Source organism: Coenobita brevimanus, chromosome 103, assembly GCF_032717465.1.
Source record: "Coenobita brevimanus isolate Jiangsu-jjx chromosome 103, ASM3271746v2, whole genome shotgun sequence".
Classification (NCBI taxonomy): domain Eukaryota; kingdom Metazoa; phylum Arthropoda; class Malacostraca; order Decapoda; family Coenobitidae; genus Coenobita; species Coenobita brevimanus.
The window spans coordinates 4,935,754-4,954,367 of NC_137056.1; the positions used below are offsets into that span (position 1 = coordinate 4,935,754).

Sequence of the window (18,614 nt, forward strand, 5' to 3'; positions counted from 1 at the left end):
CCAATTTATTGTAGAGAGAGAGGGGCACGAATATAAGTTCTTATTAATTAATTTGATTCATGCGTTCGCGCTTTGCCGTGCACGAGCCTTGATCAGGGCCAGTGTCTTCCCAGCCAGCTTTAGTGTCGGGTGCTTGTGCACTCTCTCTCTCTCCCCAGTCATTTTTATGCCGAGCTGGCGTTTTCATTTAAGTTTATTTTTATTCTTTTGTTGCTGACTGAGGGAAGTAGTTATTTTATTTTGTTTTTGTAACCGTGTTGTCTTTGGAGGGCCAGTTTGGCTCACCGTGGTCTCGCTGCCTTTGTTAACGTTCCCCAACACATGTACATACACACACACACCCCTAACCCCTACACAGTTAATCCCATCTCTTTGCTTAAGGCTAGTGAGAACCATCGTGAGCTATTAACTGCGTTCCCCCTTGGACACGGGTTAAGTAGAAAGTCGTCACCACCGGAAGTAAGTGGGAGGTGTTCCTGTATACTGTCTCGGGCGGTATTACTTCCGGTAGTGACGATAGTAGGCTAGATCTATAGGTAGGCTGTTCCGTTTATTATCAAAGTACAGAGTGTTGCGTTTTAGTTTTTCCGTTGCGCAGTTTTTCTCTAGTTTGCGGAGTGTCAGTGCCGGGGTCTGCGTTATTTTTGCAACGCAGTGGAGGCCGATCATCTAAGGCTGACTTGTTGTCTTTTTTGTAATAGCCCCGGGCTGGCGCAAACCGTAACAGTGGCGACCCTGCCAGGATATCCTAACAGTGCCTTCTTCTTGCTAGGATATCGTTACCTTGGCGTTCTCTGTGCTTTGAGGTGAAGTTGATGTGTGTGTAGTTTCTCAGTCAGCATTAGTATTTCATTATTTAGTACTGCCATTGATTTGTCGCCATGGAGTCACGCGTGTCTACACCAGATCGCGTACGTGCTGAGTCACCTGTGGATATGGAACAACGAGAGGCACATAGCAAAGGTACTCCCCGTGTGAGCCCTGAGTTTGACTATGGTGCTGAAATGCCTCGTTTCGCTACCCCACTATTACCATCTATGATGCCGCCGAGCCAGTTTAGAGCAGTTCCCCCAGGGATGTCTGGTGCTTTCCCTGGAGTTGTTCATTCCACTCCCATATACCCTGGAGCCTTGTCACCGGAGGCTCAGTTGCAGTTGGAGTTGAAAAAGATGGAGATGGAAATGCAGCGTGCAAAAGAAGAGAGGGAAATGCAGCGTGAAAAACAAGAGAGGGAAATGCAGCGTGAAAAAGAAGAGAGGGAGATGCAGCGTGCAAAAGAAGAGAGGGAGATGGAAATGCAGCGTGCAAGAGAGAAAGAAGAGAGGGAGATGGAGTTGCAGCGTGAAAAAATGCGATTTGAGCTGGAGAAGACTCGTTTGGAGGTGACTGCCAATAGACCAACTTCAGATACCCAAACCTCAGGCCGTGCAGAGGATAGGGAGAGTTGGTTCTCAAGGAGTCTAAAATTAGTGCCAGCATTTGATGAGTTGAAGGTGACAGAATGGTTTGTTAGATTTGAGAAGAAGGCTAGGGAGTTTGAGTGGCCAAGGCAGCGCTGGGTGGGGTTGGTATCTAATGTGCTGAAGGGAAAAGCCTTGGAAGTGTATAATAGGTTGAGCCCTGAGGATGTAGATGATTATGATGAATTTAAAACAGCCATCCTGAAGGCATATGAACTTAGACCAGAGGCTTATCGGTTGTTGTTCCGTGGTGCTCGGAAAAGGCCTGCTGACACCTATATGGCCTACGCTAGGTATCTGGAGGAGAGGTTAGACGAGTGGTTGCTGAGTGAGAGCGCCACTTCGTATAACGAGGTGCGTGAACTGCTTTGATGGAACATTTTACCAACATGGCTGACAAAGAAATTGGTGTTAAAATTAGGGAGAAGAGATTTAAGACCGTGAAGGAAGCAGCGACGTGGGCTGATGACCGGGTGTTTGCCTTGCATGGAGTATGGGGGTCAAGTATGCTAATTTTCAGTATTCCAGGGAGAGGACTGTGAGTGGCCCTGCCTGGGATAAATCTCCGGGAATCAGTCCAAGGAAGTTCAGAGGAGAAAAAGAATTCTGGGAGAAATAGCACTGTATCCAGTTCGAAGCTAGTTTGTTACTTTTGCAAACAGAGTGGGCACATCAAGCCTAACTGCCCTAAGTGGAAGGCCTCCCAAAATGCCAAACCAGTGGCACTAATTGTAGGTTCGAGTCAGGTGAACGAGAGGAGTTGGGAGAGTGGTAACGGTGAGGGAGAAGTCTGTGGAAAGCTGAGTGCAGCCGGCTGTGCTCGCTGCCAGCTCAGGCTGAAAAGGTTACCCAACATGCTACGCCACCTCCGGATGAACTGCCTCAGAAATCGTCCCTAGACTGGTGTAAACCTTTTATATGTCACGGCACAGTGAAAATTCATGGGATCAGTTATCCAGTTACTGTGGCTCAGTGATACCTGTGCACAACAGTCTGTGTGCAGAAACGTGACTGGAGGGCCTGTAAACTCAGGGAAGTATGTGCTGTGTAGAGGCATGAACTCAGATGAATACTATGATTATGTTCATGTGGAACTCGATTGCCCCATTGTTCAGGCTGCAGCTCAAGTAGCTGTTGCTGATGTAATGCCAGTAGAGGGGATTGATTTTCTGCTGGGGAACGACCTGGCTGGGGAGAAAGTATTTCCATCTATTCCCCCACCTGTTGTTGTGGCAGAGAAGTGTTTTGACGCCCCAGAAATTGGTATTGAAGTTGATGCAGAAGTGGAAGCCATGTTCCCGGTCTGTGCAATTACACGATCTATGGCACAGGTTGCAGCCCGGGAGGAAGAACTGGTGAAGTCACAGGTTCTTGGGGTCGACTGTGGTGAGGCAGGGTCACCAATGGAGGAACCTAGTGAGCAGAGTGTTGCTGTGGTGGGTGAGGAGAGTGGGAATGCGTGCATGGGTGCCGCCCCACTTCCCACTCAGGACACTAGAGGTGGTGCTGAGTATGTCTGTGTGGAGACTGAACCCAGCCCACCGACTGAATTAGAATTTCAGGACGCTGGGGTCGACTGCGGGGATGCAGGACCTCCGTCAAACGCGCCTGAGGAACAGAGTGTCACTGTTGAGGGTAGAGGTGATGATGTCAGTGTGGAGTCTGACATTCCTACCCCTGTCGAGTGTACTAGAGGTGACGCTGAGATTGATCGCTCTTTCGCAATCCAGTGTCCCGACCAGTCCCTTATCTCAGTCCTCAGTAGAGCTGGCGGGTGTTGGGCCAGCAGAATTGAGGGTGAAGCAACAGGAGGATGTAACATTAAAGCCCTTGTTTGCTCGAGTAGGGGAAGAAAGAAGTATGGAGTGTGGTAAGGAGGAGTTCCTGATTAAAGATAATGTTTTACATCGCCGATGGACGCCCACTGGCGCCACGGTAGATGGAGGAGTGAGTGAGTTAGTGCAGGTGGCAGTGCCTGTGCAGTATAGGGTGCCGTTAATACAGTTAGCACATGAGGGACCTTTAGCAGGTCACTTGGGAAACAGGAAGACAGTGCAGCGCTTAAGATATAATTTTTGGTGGCCAAGTATGCCGGGACAAGTTGCTGCGTACATCAAGAGCTGTCACACGTGTCAGATGGTGGGCAAGCCTAATCAAGTTCTTCCTGTGGCCCCTTTGACTCCCATTCCTGCAGTTGAACCTCCGTTTACCCGGGTAATCATTGATATTGTGGGCCCTTTACCTCCTACTTCTGCTGGAAACAAGTATTTGTTAACCATAATAGATGTTACAACGCGATACCCAGAGGCTATACCAATCAGAAGCATGCAGGCGAAGTCAGTAGTCAAGCAACTTATCCTGTTCTTTACTCATTTTGGCCTGCCCAAGGAGTTGCAGTCAGACCGTGGAGTAAATTTTACATCTAATTTATTTAAGCAGACAATGACAGAGTTGGGCATCAAACACATTTTGTCCAGTGCCTACCATCCGCAGTCACAAGGTGCCCTGGAGAGGCATCATCAGACCTTAAAGACCATGCTGCGCACCTTCTGCTATGATAGTGGAAAGGATTGGGACCTAGCGTGTACACTTTGTTATGTTTGCAGTGAGAGAGGTACCAACTGAGTCGTTAGGGTTTTCACCCAATGAGTTAGTGTTTGGGCACAGAGTTCGTGGTCCCTTGGATGTGGTGCGAGAGGCCTGGAGTAACAACAAATCTGGCAACCAGGAATCCATGCTTGACTATGTCTGCCGCACTCGGGAGAGACTGCATTGCGCTAGAGCTTTGCCCGTGACCATCTAATCGGGGCTCAAGCGAAATGAAGGCTCATTATGATAAGAAGGTCAGAAGTCGTGAGTTTAAGCAAGGAGATGAAGTTTTGGCACTGCTGCCCATGCAAGGAAAACCTCTGGCAGCTAGATTCAGTGGTCCTTATATTGTGAAGAAGAAAGTTGGGGAACTTGACTATCTAATTGTTACCCCAGACAGGCGGAAGAGTACTCAGTTGTGCCACATTAATATGTTGAAGCCATACTACCGCCCAGTTGATTCTCATTGTGGGATGACTGCTGATGTCTCTCACCTGGGATGTGAAGGACGGGGAAGGGAGGACGTGGCATCAAGGGAACGTGCTGTGGAGGGAGCTGTTGGTGCCTGTGATGTGAGTGGTGGACCAGGGTTACAGCCACAGTTCCTGGAAGGTGACTTTGGAGTGGACGTTGAGGGAACCAGGGATAAGAGCGCTCCTGTAGTTTTGGTGGTTGGTAGTGAGTTGGAGGAGCAGGAGGAAGTGTTTAGTCGTGGTGAGATGTTACCAGCTGACCTATGGGAGGGCAATGGTTATGCAGCTCTGGTGGAGAAATTGCGACACCTTGATCCAGTAAAGCGAGAAGAGCTCTGCAACAGATTATGGAAACATCCGAAAGTTTTTGGAGATTCACCGGGATTGACAACTTGGGCTACTCATGACATTGACGTTGGGGATAGTAAGCCTGTAAAATTAGCTCCCTACCGCATCAACCCTATCAGACAGAAAGCTCTCGATAATGAGATCAAGTATATGTTGGACCATGGATTGATCAAGAGGAGTTTCAGTGAGTGGAGTTCACCAGTTACCTTGCAGCCGAAGCCAGATGGGAAGGTTAGGTTGTGTGTGGACTTCCGGAAAGTTAACTCACTGTCTAAGACCGATGCTTATCCCTTGCCTCGGGTCGATGACTCCGTGACAAGGTGGGAAATGCCACTTATATCACCAAGCTTGACTTAGTAAAAGGATACTGGCAGGTCCCGCTGACGGAACGGGCTAAACAAGTGGCTAGCTTTGTTGTCAGTGGTGCAGTATATCAGTGCCAGGTGATGCCTTATGGATTGAAGAATGCTCCAGCCACTTTCCAGAGGCTTATGGATAAAGTGGTGGATGGCATACCTAATTGTGTCGTTTACATCGATGATGTCATTGTGTATGACACCAAGTGGGAGGAGCACCTTGATCATGTGGAAATGCTCATTAAGCAGTTGGAGGAAGCTGGCTTAGTAGTCAACTTGGACAAGTGCGAGTTCGTACGTGCTAAGGTCCAGTACCTTGGATTTGTTGTAGGACATGGGCAAGTGGCTCCACCTCGGGCTAAGGTGGATGCCATTTCCAACTTTGCAGCACCCCAGTGTCGCCGTGCCCTCCAGCGATTTTTGGGCATGATCGGCTATTACCGAAGATTTATTGGGAATTACTCCACAGTGCTTGCCCCTCTTACTGACTTATTGCGCAAGGATAAGAAGTGGCAGTGGACAGCCGAGTGTGAGCAAGCTTTTACTACTGTTAAGTCTCTGCTGTGCCACCACCCTATATTGCGTGCACCAGATTTTGACAAATCTTTTGTGCTGGCAGTTGATGCTAGCCGAGTAGGGGTAGGAGCAGTGTTGATGCAACCGGATGAGGGCCAGGTTGAACATCCCATATCATACTTCTCAAAGAAGTTTAATAGAGCTCAGAAGAACTATTCCGTCATAGAGCAGGAGTTATTAGCGATTATCCTGGCCCTGCAACACTTTGCTGTCTACCTGCCCCCTTTTGGCCCTGTGATCAAGATTTATTCAGACCATCATCCCCTGCAGTTTTTGAACAAGTTCAAATTTAAGAACCAGCGTTTGACCCGCTGGAGTTTGCTTTTGCAAGAGTACAATTTAGAAGTTAGGCATATTAAAGGGATTGATAACGTAATTGCTGATTGTTTATCCAGGGAGGGGTCAGGGTCTTGATTCGAAAATTTTGATCCAGGGCTCAAAATTTTCCCTTGGGGAAGGGCGTGTTACGCTGTCCGCCTTTCCGTTCCCACGGATGCAGCCGTTACAGCTGGGCTAGGGGGATTATGCAGTATGTATCCGTGTCATTCGCGGAGTTTATATTAGCGAGTGCTACAAGTTCTTTTGTTTCTTTCTGCTCCTGCCTCTGTGGGCAATTTTATTTAATACCATGCTGAGAATGCATTTGATTATTTTGATTGTCTTATGTGAGCTACCAGTATATTTAATGATGTTTTGCTTGCATTAGAAGTACCAATTTATTGTAGAGAGAGAGGGGCACGAATATAAGTTCTTATTAATTAATTTGATTCATGCGTTCGCGCTTTGCCGTGCACGAGCCTTGATCAGGGCCAGTGTCTTCCCAGCCAGCTTTAGTGTCGGGTGCTTGTGCACTCTCTCTCTCCCCAGTCATTTTTATGCCGAGCTGGCGTTTTAATTTAATTTTATTTTTATTATTTTTTTTGTGAAAGAGGGAAGTAGTTATTTTATTTTTTTTTTTTAACCGGGTTGTCGTTTGATGGCCAGTTTGTCTCACCGTGGTCTCGCTGCCTTTGTTAACGTTCCCCAACACATGTACATACACACACACACCCCTAACCCCTACACAGTTAATCCCATCTCTTTGCTTAAGGCTAGTGAGAACCATCGTGAGCTATTAACTGCGTTCCCCCTTGGACACGGGTTAAGTAGAAAGTCGTCACCACCGGAAGTAAGTGGGAGGTGTTCCTGTATACTGTCTCGGGCGGTATTACTTCCGGTAGTGACGATAGTAGGCTAGATCTATAGGTAGGCTGTTCCGTTTATTATCAAAGTACAGAGTGTTGCGTTTTAGTTTTTCCGTTGCGCAGTTTTTCTCTAGTTTGCGGAGTGTCAGGTGCCGGGTCTGCGTTATTTTTGCAACGCAGTGGAGGCCGATCATCTAAGGCTGACTTGTTGTCTTTTTTGTAATAGCCTCCGGGCTGGCGCAAACCGTAACAATATATATATATATATATATACTGTATATACATATATATATATATATATATATATACATATATATATATATATATATATATATATATATATATATATATATACTGTATATATCTATAAAGAGACACAGAGAGAGAAGGAGATAGAGAGATAGAGTTTGAGATAGATATAGACAGATATAGAGATAGAGATTGAGATATCGATATAGAGATGGAGATATCGATAAAGGATAGAGATATCAATAGAGAGATGGTGATATGGATATAGAGATAGAGATAGAAATATCGGTATAGAAATAGAAATATCGGTACAGAGATAGAAATATCGGTATAGAGATAGAAATATCGGTATAGAAATAGAAATATCGGTACAGAGATAGAAATATCGGTATAGAGACACGGATATCTGTACTGAGATAGAGATATTGATGTGTGTGTGTGTATGTATATGTATATATATATATATATATATATATATATATATATATATATATATATATATATACAGTATATGTATCTATCTATTGCCAGATGCCATAATCCCTTAACCCCTACACCGCGGGCTTGTTTACCAATGACTTGCATGTGCCGCGGGGTTATTTGGGCTCCGACAGACTCTCAAAAAATATTTGCCAAAAATCAGTTATTAGTCCTAGAATAATAAAATTACATATGCTTATGGCACATACCTTCAGCTTTCTCCTGGAATGATTGTTGAGCCTTCGTCAGTTACCGTAGGACTTGTGGAGACCTCTGAAGTAGGGTAACGAAGTCTCCACTTTACACTTCCCGACAACCCGTAATATGATTACCACAGCCAGATACAAACACTATAAACACTATTCTACAATTTTCAAGTAGTTTGGGATCCATACTAAAAAAAAAAAAACACTGTGAAAGCAATGGAAATTACGAGCGCGTCTGATCGTCGCACCGGCACTAGTTCGCTCTTAGTAGTCTGTCATTTATTATTCATAAAACCCCTCACACTTTATATTTCTATTACTATATAACACTTATATATATCTACAGTCTTTATTCATAAGTTTCCTTCAGTAGTATTAGTTTATTGTCACTGTAGGGATTCAATTTCTTTCAGTAAAATACGTAGCATTCACTTTCTCGTCCTGTATACTGGCATTGAGAGTGAATGTCACTTTCATCTTCACTCTCTTAACTCATAGCATTCAGACATGCTAGAGTGAAACTTTCACTTTCATTACTCCTAGGGTATATACTCGTATTCTTATAATACTACTCATTTACATTTCTATTTACGTTCTCTATTTTATTTACATTATTTACATTTCTATTTTATTTACACTGTGTTGTGCACTGTCACTTGAAATAACTTATAAAACTGTTTTCCATTGTTCACGTATATTTACATTCATTACTTTCACTTGCTGTTTACACATTATTTACACATTATTTACAATTCCACTTGCACTGTTTTACTCAATAGAAAGATCGCAGTCACTCTTTTATCAATTGTCAGCCCTTTACCTCTTTCCACACGAGGTTTAGTAGGGGGTAAAGGTCACAGGGCCATTTGCATGGGGGTGAAAAAAGGCCTTGAAGTCAGCAAGAAGAAACATATGTACTCTCACTTCGGAAGTTGAGAGTAACCTGATAACGGAGGGCCGGGGTAGAGGCCTGCTAAGGGGTTATTCAGGGTTACCAATATTACTTCTTGAAACAGCTAAGTCTAGCACTGATATGATTGGCAGGAAATCTAGACAACATTATAAATTTGGTAGTTCCATGTGAATGTAAATATCACTTAGGCTTCTCCCTTCCCTCCTTACATGTATATTTATTTCAAAAATAGATTAGAGGCCTACTTAGGAGATATATTTTCAGAGCTACCAATGTTAGATCTTGAAACATCTTTGTTTAGCACTGATATGATTGGCAGGAAATCTAGACAATACATTATAAATTAGGTAGTTCCAGGTGAATGTAAATATCACTTAGGCTTCTCCCTTCCCTCCTTACATGTATATTTATTACGAAAATAGATTATAGGACATATTTCAAGGGGAAAAAAACAGCGAAAATTAGCGAACGAGTGCACGTGAGGTGTTGTCAGGTGATAATTAGCCAATTCCAGGTGTTTGGCACTCTCACTTACCTTATTTCTTTCTTGTATATATTATTTGGTATAAGAATAGGACATAGGGCTTATTTCAATGGATGAAATCAGTGAAAAATTCCAGGGAAGATTTACTTAGCGTAGCACGGCCGGGCAGGCAAGAGGATAGGGTAATGGAGGGGGGGTAGGGAGGGGAGTCAAGAACGGGGAGAAATGGCTAAATTGTCAACAATGGATGGGAGTACAGATGAGATTAGGAGTGCTGACTAGTGTTGGAGACTGGCAGTACTGATAGATGATACAAGCCCCCACTTGGAAGCCCGGGTGAATTCAAAATAACACAGAATCACAAAAGCGACGCCCCGCGGTATGATCCCTTGCTCCCAAGCATCACGAAAGTGACGCCCCGCGGTTAAGGGGTTAAGGGGTGGCCATTTGACTTTGAGTTATTGGTTTTATGGGGAGGGGCACTAACCCTCCACCAACTCACTTGTTGACACGTAGGGAGCATGTATGGGTTGGTTATATGGTTACCACCCAGCATTGTAAATGGTTTCTTGGCTTACAGGAAACCATTTGGCTAGTCACTCAATGTAAAGCCACATGTAAAGGAAAGAAGAGCAATAAGAAGTGGCAGGAAAGATGGGAGATATAGGAAGAGAGAAGGGCAGGCAGAGCAAAAGAATGATAAAGGACAAGGAAGAAGTAGGCAGCACTACATCAAGTGAGTGGATGATGGTCACCACTACCTACCACCTTATATATATATATAATATATATATATACATACATATATATATATATATATATATATATATACATATATATATATATATATATATATACATATATATATATATATACACACAGTAGGCTCGCACAGCGCGCGAGGGACTGGGCGGTCCATGACCTCGCTCAGTGTGAATTCGCTCACTAAGAATACATAATCTTATGGGAAAAATTACAGATGGGCGATACCCCCTAATCCATCCATCCATCCATCATCCAATCCTACATTGCCCCATGAGGAGTGTAGGAGTCCGGGGCTAAGCAGTTGGTCCCGACATTTAAGATGAGAGTGACCAGCCTCACTCATCCCTGAGTGGCATTACTTGAGCAATCAACCCCAACCACCCCTTGGATATAAACCTTCACCGGCTCAATCCAACTGGAGCGCAATAATTACTCACTAAACCACTAAGCGCCATAATTTGGTTATATGGTTACCACCCTGCGTAGTAAATGGTTTCCTGGTGTACAGGAAACCATTTAGCATGTCACTCAGTATAGAGTCACCCACAGGCAGAAGGAAGAGGAAAGAATGAAGGAAAGAAAGACAGAAGAGGAAGTGTAAAGTTACCCATAGGCAGAAGGACAAGGAAAGAATGAAGTAAAGGAAGACAGAAGAGGATGGAAGGAAAGAAGGATGGAGGAGAGGAAAGGGCAGACACCCGACAGCAGCACTACATCAAGTGACACCTTAACATTTTTTGACCCTTGGAGACATAATAAAGGTCAAATTTTTCAGACACTGTACTACAGATATAGCTACAATGACAAAAATATCGGCAGTTACTTTAATAACAGTAGACAACAGGCCTGATGAACTTAAACAACAGGGATTCTGAGGCGCGGCAATGCACTTACAGTGCCCCCGCCACCACCTTGGCCGCACCACGCTTGTTTAATGGATGCCAATGTTGTATTATTCCAGGCTTTGACGAAGAAATTTACAGCCTGTTGAATGTTACATTCCTTCCAGAATGCAGCAACAGTCATTATGGTGGGAGTTGCAGGTATGCCAGGTGAAGCAGGTGAGTCAGGTGGGGCTGTGGAGGTGGAGGGGAAGGCGACTAGTGAGTCAGGTTGAACAGTGGAGGAGGAGGGGACGGCGGACGGCAAGTCAGGGGAGGTGGTAAGGGGAAGATCCTCCCTCTCCTCCTCGCTACTACTCACATTTTCGGCAGTTTCTTTCATCTCTTCTTGCTTGTTTGTTTCATTCCTCATCTTGTTATGGACGTATTGGGAGTATAACAACTTGGTATTCGCGAAATAAACGTCACTATTATAGAAACTGGGTATCAATTCTAACTTACTGTCATTGCCGAAAACGTTATTGTCGGTTGTTACTGGCGAGATCTTACTGCAGACTCCTCTTGTGCACCTTCCCCATGAGCCTCTAGGTCACTATTGGCGCGTTGTGTGAAGGTGAGGGTTGCGTACTGATGGAAAATGGCGTTTTCAAGCCACTCCTTGCCTCTACCTCGTATTTTGTGAGGTAAACTCGTGCATTCAAGGTTTTTGGTTATGATTTTTGGTCACTCGCGCCCAATGCTATTCGCGCACTGCGAGAGCCTACTGTATAGAGAGAGAGAGAGAGAGAAAAAAAAAATTAAAGTAGGTAATGTGTAATCGAATAAATAAATAAATCTTAAGAAATATATATTACAGTATAAAGATAGAAAATGAAGTCATTAATGTGTATTATTTATCAAAACTGACAAGGACATAATGTTTTATAGTTATGTTCGGAACACATCTACGCACAGGCACAGAGTGGTCACGTAACATGCAACATGTGGGGGTGGATTGGTCTCCATGCTGTTGGTGAGGTCACAGAGAGAGAGGGAAGGTTCACGGCTGATCAGTATCTGGAGATACTAGAGGAGGTGATGCTGCCTACTGTCCATGCATACACCCTTCCGTATCCTGGGAACATCATGTTCGTGCACGATAATTGTCCCGTGCACAGAGTGAGAGTTATACGAACATGGTTTGAGGATCAGCGCCACCTAGAACTTTTGCCTTGGCCTAGCAACAGCTCTGACCTAAATCCCATTGAGAATGTTTGGGCCAATATTGTTAATGTTTGGGAGCCCAACAAGGAAAGGACGCCACACCAATTGTAGCATCACATGATGTGGGAGTGGGAGGTCCTCAGGAGAAAGCCTCACATCATTCACAATCATGTGGCGTCATTACCTGACCGCCTTCACGATGTAATTACCAGCAATGGTCTCTGGACAAAATACTGAGTGTAATTAAAGTGGCAGATTTTGAGTTATTTTGAGTTAATAATCTCATCCAATGATGTCATGATATATTTGTTTGGACAGTTTTCCGAATAAAACAGGAGTATTATTTATTTCATATATAGATCACACGTTATTTTGGAGTGAACATTATTTTATAATGTTATGAGGAATGAATATTTTGTCAGGAAATAAACTTACTGTAAATTATTATCCTTTTGTTCTATGCCTACCGATGATGAGACATAGTAGAATAAACTTACTGTAAAATATTATGATTTTGTTCTACGCTTACCAATGATGAGATATAGGCTAGTAGAGTTGAAACATTATCAACATCAGTGACAAATATATGTTAGGCAAAACCAAACCCTCATAACTGATTACCATGCCATCCTTGTATTCATTTTCACCACATTAGGAAACATGTCCTATTTAATGATTGCGATGAATTTTCTTGGAAATGATAAAAGGAGATAAAACCATTGTGAGATATGTGTTGGAATCAGCACCGTGCTCATCTCGCAGCTATATCGCACACTGTCAACAGCCAGGCAATCGATAGTGATGCTGGTAAGTGATACACAAATAAACTAAGCAACATATCAGAGCAATCATATGGATCCTAAAGCCCGTCATCGAACAATTTGTGGCAACTTTGATGGGCAAACCAGTGGACAGCCAGTGCCAGTAGTTGTGGGAAATCATCAGACATTTCCCAGTGGTCTGGTGTTGGGCATGAGCCAAGGACCTTGCCATCCTCAGAAAGTTGCCTCTTTAACCATATTGTTTTTCTGCACTCTTCATTGTTTTCTTTTTTTACAATTGCAACAATTTAACTGCTATACTAAGTTGTTTTTTTTCTTTTTAACTGCGTTGTGCATGGTCATATCGCACTCAATTGCTGCCGACCATCTACTGACTACTGGTCGACTTTACTGCCTGACCAGCTACTCAGCAGTTTGGACAACATCACAGCCATGCCTGACAGACTGTGCCCGATGAGGGCACAGTCCGTCAGTTACGCCGATAGACGAGAGTGTGGACAGGGCTTAACAAGTTCGCCTACATCCAGGGACTGACTAGCGTCAAGCAACATAATTGTGTATTCAGATGAGGAACAACCCCACGGCTGCCAGTGTTAATCAGGGCTCTTGTTTGGCGAGCCACAGCTCGCAAATGCGAGTATTTTTTCCCTTCAGTGAACAAATTGTACATGCAAATTGCCTTTTGGCGAGGAGAAAATACATCCACTTCTAAACCCAGTAAATCTCACTTAAATGAACAAAACACCAAGTTGTGATGGATTTAATTATTAAGTCTCTCCTTGTTGCCACTGTCAATGTTTAAAACATCATTATATGATTCTAATCATCAAAATGAGTAAATAAATATATTTACTGCTCGTAAAATATTTCAGCTCGTAGTTAGTTTGGCTACTAAATATTTATTTGGCTCGTAAATCTGAAACCCTAGGAGCCAAATAGCTCACAACCATCAGCAGTTAGCAAGAGCCCTGTTAATTGACCCTAGTTACCCATTTGGTAGCCTCTTCATTCCACTGTCTTCATCGTTGTCTCTTTCCTACCATCTCCTCCAAACACTGTGGGGGAGGAATCGGTGTTGGTTAGGTGCTGCAAATTAAAACTGAATATTTGGTTACCTAGTTCCTGTTTGATGTTACAGAACAATGTCTTATGCACCTCATGGACGTGAAAGTAATTAAGTGGAGCTGCTAGGAAGAATTTTAAGGTAACCATCTCATAATATATGAATGTTGCTGATTATCTTACTATATTATTGCATTTCTAATCCAATGAATTTATATTGAGTATAAGGCCCGTGAGGAGGTACTGTCTGCAGAGACGTGGGCGATACTTAAAGGGTTTTGGAACCCCTTTGGTCTCGAATCAATCCTTTTCAGCTCTTCAACTGTCCCTCATTTCTTTCTTTTTTTTCTCGTGCTTGCTGTCCCTCTCTATTTCCTTCTCCTTGTGCTACAAGGTCTTACTGGCTTAGTACAGTCTTCTCTCTTCTTATTTCAATATAATATATTTGGTGAAACATAAAGGTAGTAAGACAATAAATAGTTTGGTATTAATTTACTGCCTATGCATGTTAACAGATATCTTGTGTCATAGAGCATAATAACCCTTGAAACTGATGAAGTGTAATACCAATATTACAATCGTTAAAGAAAGCATTGCCGGTTCTCTTCATTAGCAGTCAACATCTATTAATCTGATTCACTAGACCTCACTTCCACTGCTTCGAATATTATGAATAAATGAAACTACCAGCTGACATGCTGCTCTTCTGTGCTGTGTTGCCAGTTACATTTTACAGATTGCTGATGCTTATTACTCTGTTATACTGCACGTTCAATCATTAAATACTACAGTATTCTCTATACATGATTTCGTGCCACTTATTAGTTACCGGTATTAACCTTGATTTACGTCTAATATGATGAGAATATGTGCTTCATCACCACTCAAAAGTTCAGCCAATCACGGTCCACCTTACACAGGCTCTAGGTTGTGAGTGATTCATTCAAAAAGATACGTGGACTTACTATAGGGAACTGCCAGATGTCTCCATATGCCCCAATATCTTTTCGCGCTTTCTACTTGCTCAACAACCAAGCGACTCAACAAAGAATATTTCGTGTTTGACCAATGAACTGTCATCTAACATATCATGGAATACATAATAATAATTTTAAATAAATATTACCAACTAATGAGAACCCTAGAGAGTAAATATTTCATGCACTGATGAAAACTGTGACATCGATTAATCATGTGTTTACATTCAAGCTGTTCAAGGAAAAACGCCTTGAAAATAAAAAGGAATTTCTAAATAAATGTTGAAAAATAAGAGAGAAAATTGAGGGGCTCAGCAACCAGAACAGTAGCTAAAACGACACAAAATGGAGCCATTGAAAAGGCGATCCCAATGGCATCATCGATCAATAAATCGTGTTTACATTCGGGTTGTTCAAGGGAAAACGCTTTGAAAATACAAAGGAATTAATAAATAAATGCTGGACAATATGAGAGAAGAAAATAATGGAGCTCAGCAACCAGAACAGTAGCTAAAACAACATAAAGAGTGGCTTTTGAAAAGGCTATCCCAATCACATCATCGATTGATAAATCATGTGTTTACATTCACCAGAGTTGGAAAACTCATACTTTTTTTTTATAAAAAAAATTGATTTTTTATCAGATTTTTTATTTAAATCACATTTTTTTTTGTGATTTTTTTTTTCCAACCTTGTTTGTGCCTTTGGGAATTCTGTCAAAAGAGTACCATAATGGGTCTTTTTTCCTCCCACTTGCTGCAATGCATCCATTAAGCATGATTATATATCAATGTTCAAATAAACAGACTTACAAAATAGAAAATAATAATGTGAATGGGAAGTGGGGGTAAGGCAGTGCACCATAGGCCAGCACTTCATGGTATGGGGGAGGTTACTCGCACTATCAGACACTGAAGAAAGTTGCCAACTTGTCTTATATTTTGTCAAATTAGGATCATACTCATTAGATTAAATCATGTTACAGTGTATCTAAAGAAGAGTTTAGTTCATATGTTAACACTGAGTATAATCACTTTTACTGTTATTATCAAAGAGCCTTCTTTCCTCAGTTTTTTAATATCTACCTTGTAACAAAAGGCAATCACTGGTGCCTGACTTGATTAAGATCAGTACAGGAAGGGTACAGGCCAAGCTGACTTGATGCATCTGTACAATACACATCCATCACATTCTCTGTCTTCTTAATTTTTACTGTACTGTATTTATATTTTTAAAAATCCAATTTGATTTAAATCATGCTTTTTTTCACTCTGATTTAAATTCATTTAAATCACATGATTTAAATCATAACAACCCTGACATTTGGGCTGTTCAAAGGAAAATGCTTTGAAAGAATTTTTCTAAATAAATGCTGCAAAATAAGAGAAGAAAATAAAGGAGCTCAGTAATCAGAACAGTAACAACAATGACATGAAGGGCCATTGAAAAGGCTAACCCAATCACATCATCAATAGCATTCCCCATCAAGAGAACTCCCTGTCAAGACATCGACAATTCTCCGTCACAACAATTCGCACATTGGATGATTCTGTGTCATTCATACATTATTATTATGCATAACAGATGTTTATTTAACCGTCCCAGGACTGTCTAATGGTGGGATTGTATACAATGCTACTGTTTCTTCTCTGCTGAGTTTGAATACAAGTCAGAGATCGCATTCTCCAGTGACCTTTACAGGATGCAAGAGAGACGGACACTGGTTTCAGGTTTAAGTTAGCTTCTTTTACAGCAGTCAGGCCATTTTGATTAGCTTTAAACTTGTTTTTGGACTCATTTTGGTGGGTTTGGAACTTGGTTGGGGGGAACCCACGGCCCAAAAACGCATCCCTATACAATACTTAATACGTTATATCAACCCTGAGATACGAAACCCAGCATAGCAATGGGTTTTTACTTAACCAATTGCATCGTTAAACCAGGGTATATCTGTATTTCCAATGTCTACAAAACTTTTCTGGTGATTTCTTTACTGTGGACAGTGATGGGGTAGTAAATGGTCCGGCAAATGAAAGATAAGCATCTCCTGTGCATTTTGAAGACTATTAATTCTATGAAGATACAGTAATAAAGCTGATCTCCCATTTTACCCCTATCTACAATACCAGCTGTATGAAAAGTGTTGCAAAAATCTGGAAAACACTTCTGACAAATAATGAAGACCGTCTGTTACCAGTATGTATTTTCAAAAGACACTTACCAATTCTATGTGTTCAAATGGTTTCCTCTTTCGGTTACCCTTTCTCCTCCCAATGGATTCGTCATTCTCATCTTCACTTCCACCTCCATCCTCTCCTCCTCCATCTTCTTCCCTCACCCTGATTCTTGCCTCTTCTCTTTCTTGTCTGTTCTCAACATCTTTATTCTGTCCTGCTTTTCCATCTTTGCCACCACCACTGTCACAGCTTAAGATGGAAACATTGTTGTTGGTGCAGGTGCTGTGGACAAAAATACTGTACTGGTTAACCCCTTCCACATGCTGACTTTTTAATTTTACTTTTACCATCTCATGACAAGTACTGGTACAGAAGGCTCTCATGCAGTGGCATCAAAATGGCCAAGAAGATACAGAACAAACATCTCTCAGCTCCTCCCCTATCCCCCAAAAGGAGGATGGTGGACTATCAGAGAAGGACAACTTCAGCCTGCAGTCCACTGGGTTCACATTTCAAATGAACCCCGGAGGTACAACTACCACTACTATTACTATCTCCTGACAATTATACTTAGCTTAGGGTAGAATTTTGAGCTGGAGAAGTTAGATACAGCTTTCAATAATCCCCTACCATACAGCCAGCCATTCTTATGTTGAATGCAAATGTCTGAAAGCAGCAAGCAGTGAACTCAAGGGCTTAATGGGTTTGTAGCAATGGATCTGCATACAGGGTGAACAACTGGGTAACTGACAAATTAGTAAAACAGTAAATAAATCTCTGTTAAACATTATCATTTTATCAACAGTGGATAACAAATACCAGATAGAGATAAAACGTTTTCGTTTTTAAAGGCTCCAACATGTTTGCATGTGTCGGCTTTGGTCACCTAACGGCGGCTCTCCACGCTGCACGATCCATTGCAGCCTCCCTGTTCAGTCCCTTAACCCTGAGGTCACACTTAATGACCACATCCCATGTCTTTCTCGGTCTACCCCTCATAACCCCACCACCAATATTAACACTTCTCACCTTCCTCACCCAATTATCATCCCCCATCCTCTCCACATGTCCAAACCATCTCAATCTACCTCTCCTCATCACAACACCAATACACTCCAGTCCTACCTCTCAACTCTTCCATTGTAAACCCAGCCCCTCCAGGCCTTGGACGCAGGGACGCACTGCACATTCACCTAATCATTGTCATTTCTATACGTCTGAGCCGGCGAATATCTTCCTCCTTCACTGCCCAGGTCTCACTACCATACAGCATTACACTCCTAACACATACTGCATAAAAAGACCCCTTGGCACATAGGGAGAGTCCTCTCAATGTCAGGAGAGGCAAGAGCTCCCTGAACTTCTTCCAACCACTTCTCACCCTAGCCACAGAGCTAGCTCCAGCCCCACCTCCAGCACACAACATGTCTCCCAAATAACAAAACTCTTCCACACACTCAGGAGATTCACCAGCAAGTTCAATCCTTT

The 18,614-nt window shown here is 42.6% G+C and overlaps 1 protein-coding gene across 1 annotated transcript in view; it reads right to left on the reverse strand.

Annotated features, from left to right (window-relative positions):
• The window catches only part of LOC145415721 (uncharacterized), a 98,166-nt gene that overhangs the window by 50,488 nt on the left and 29,064 nt on the right, over positions 1–18,614 (reverse strand). The window contains exon 6 of the mRNA XM_080284946.1: positions 17,171–17,408. Coding sequence (XP_080141072.1) covers positions 17,171–17,408 — 238 coding nt within the window. The remainder of the gene's footprint in view (positions 1–17,170; positions 17,409–18,614) is intronic.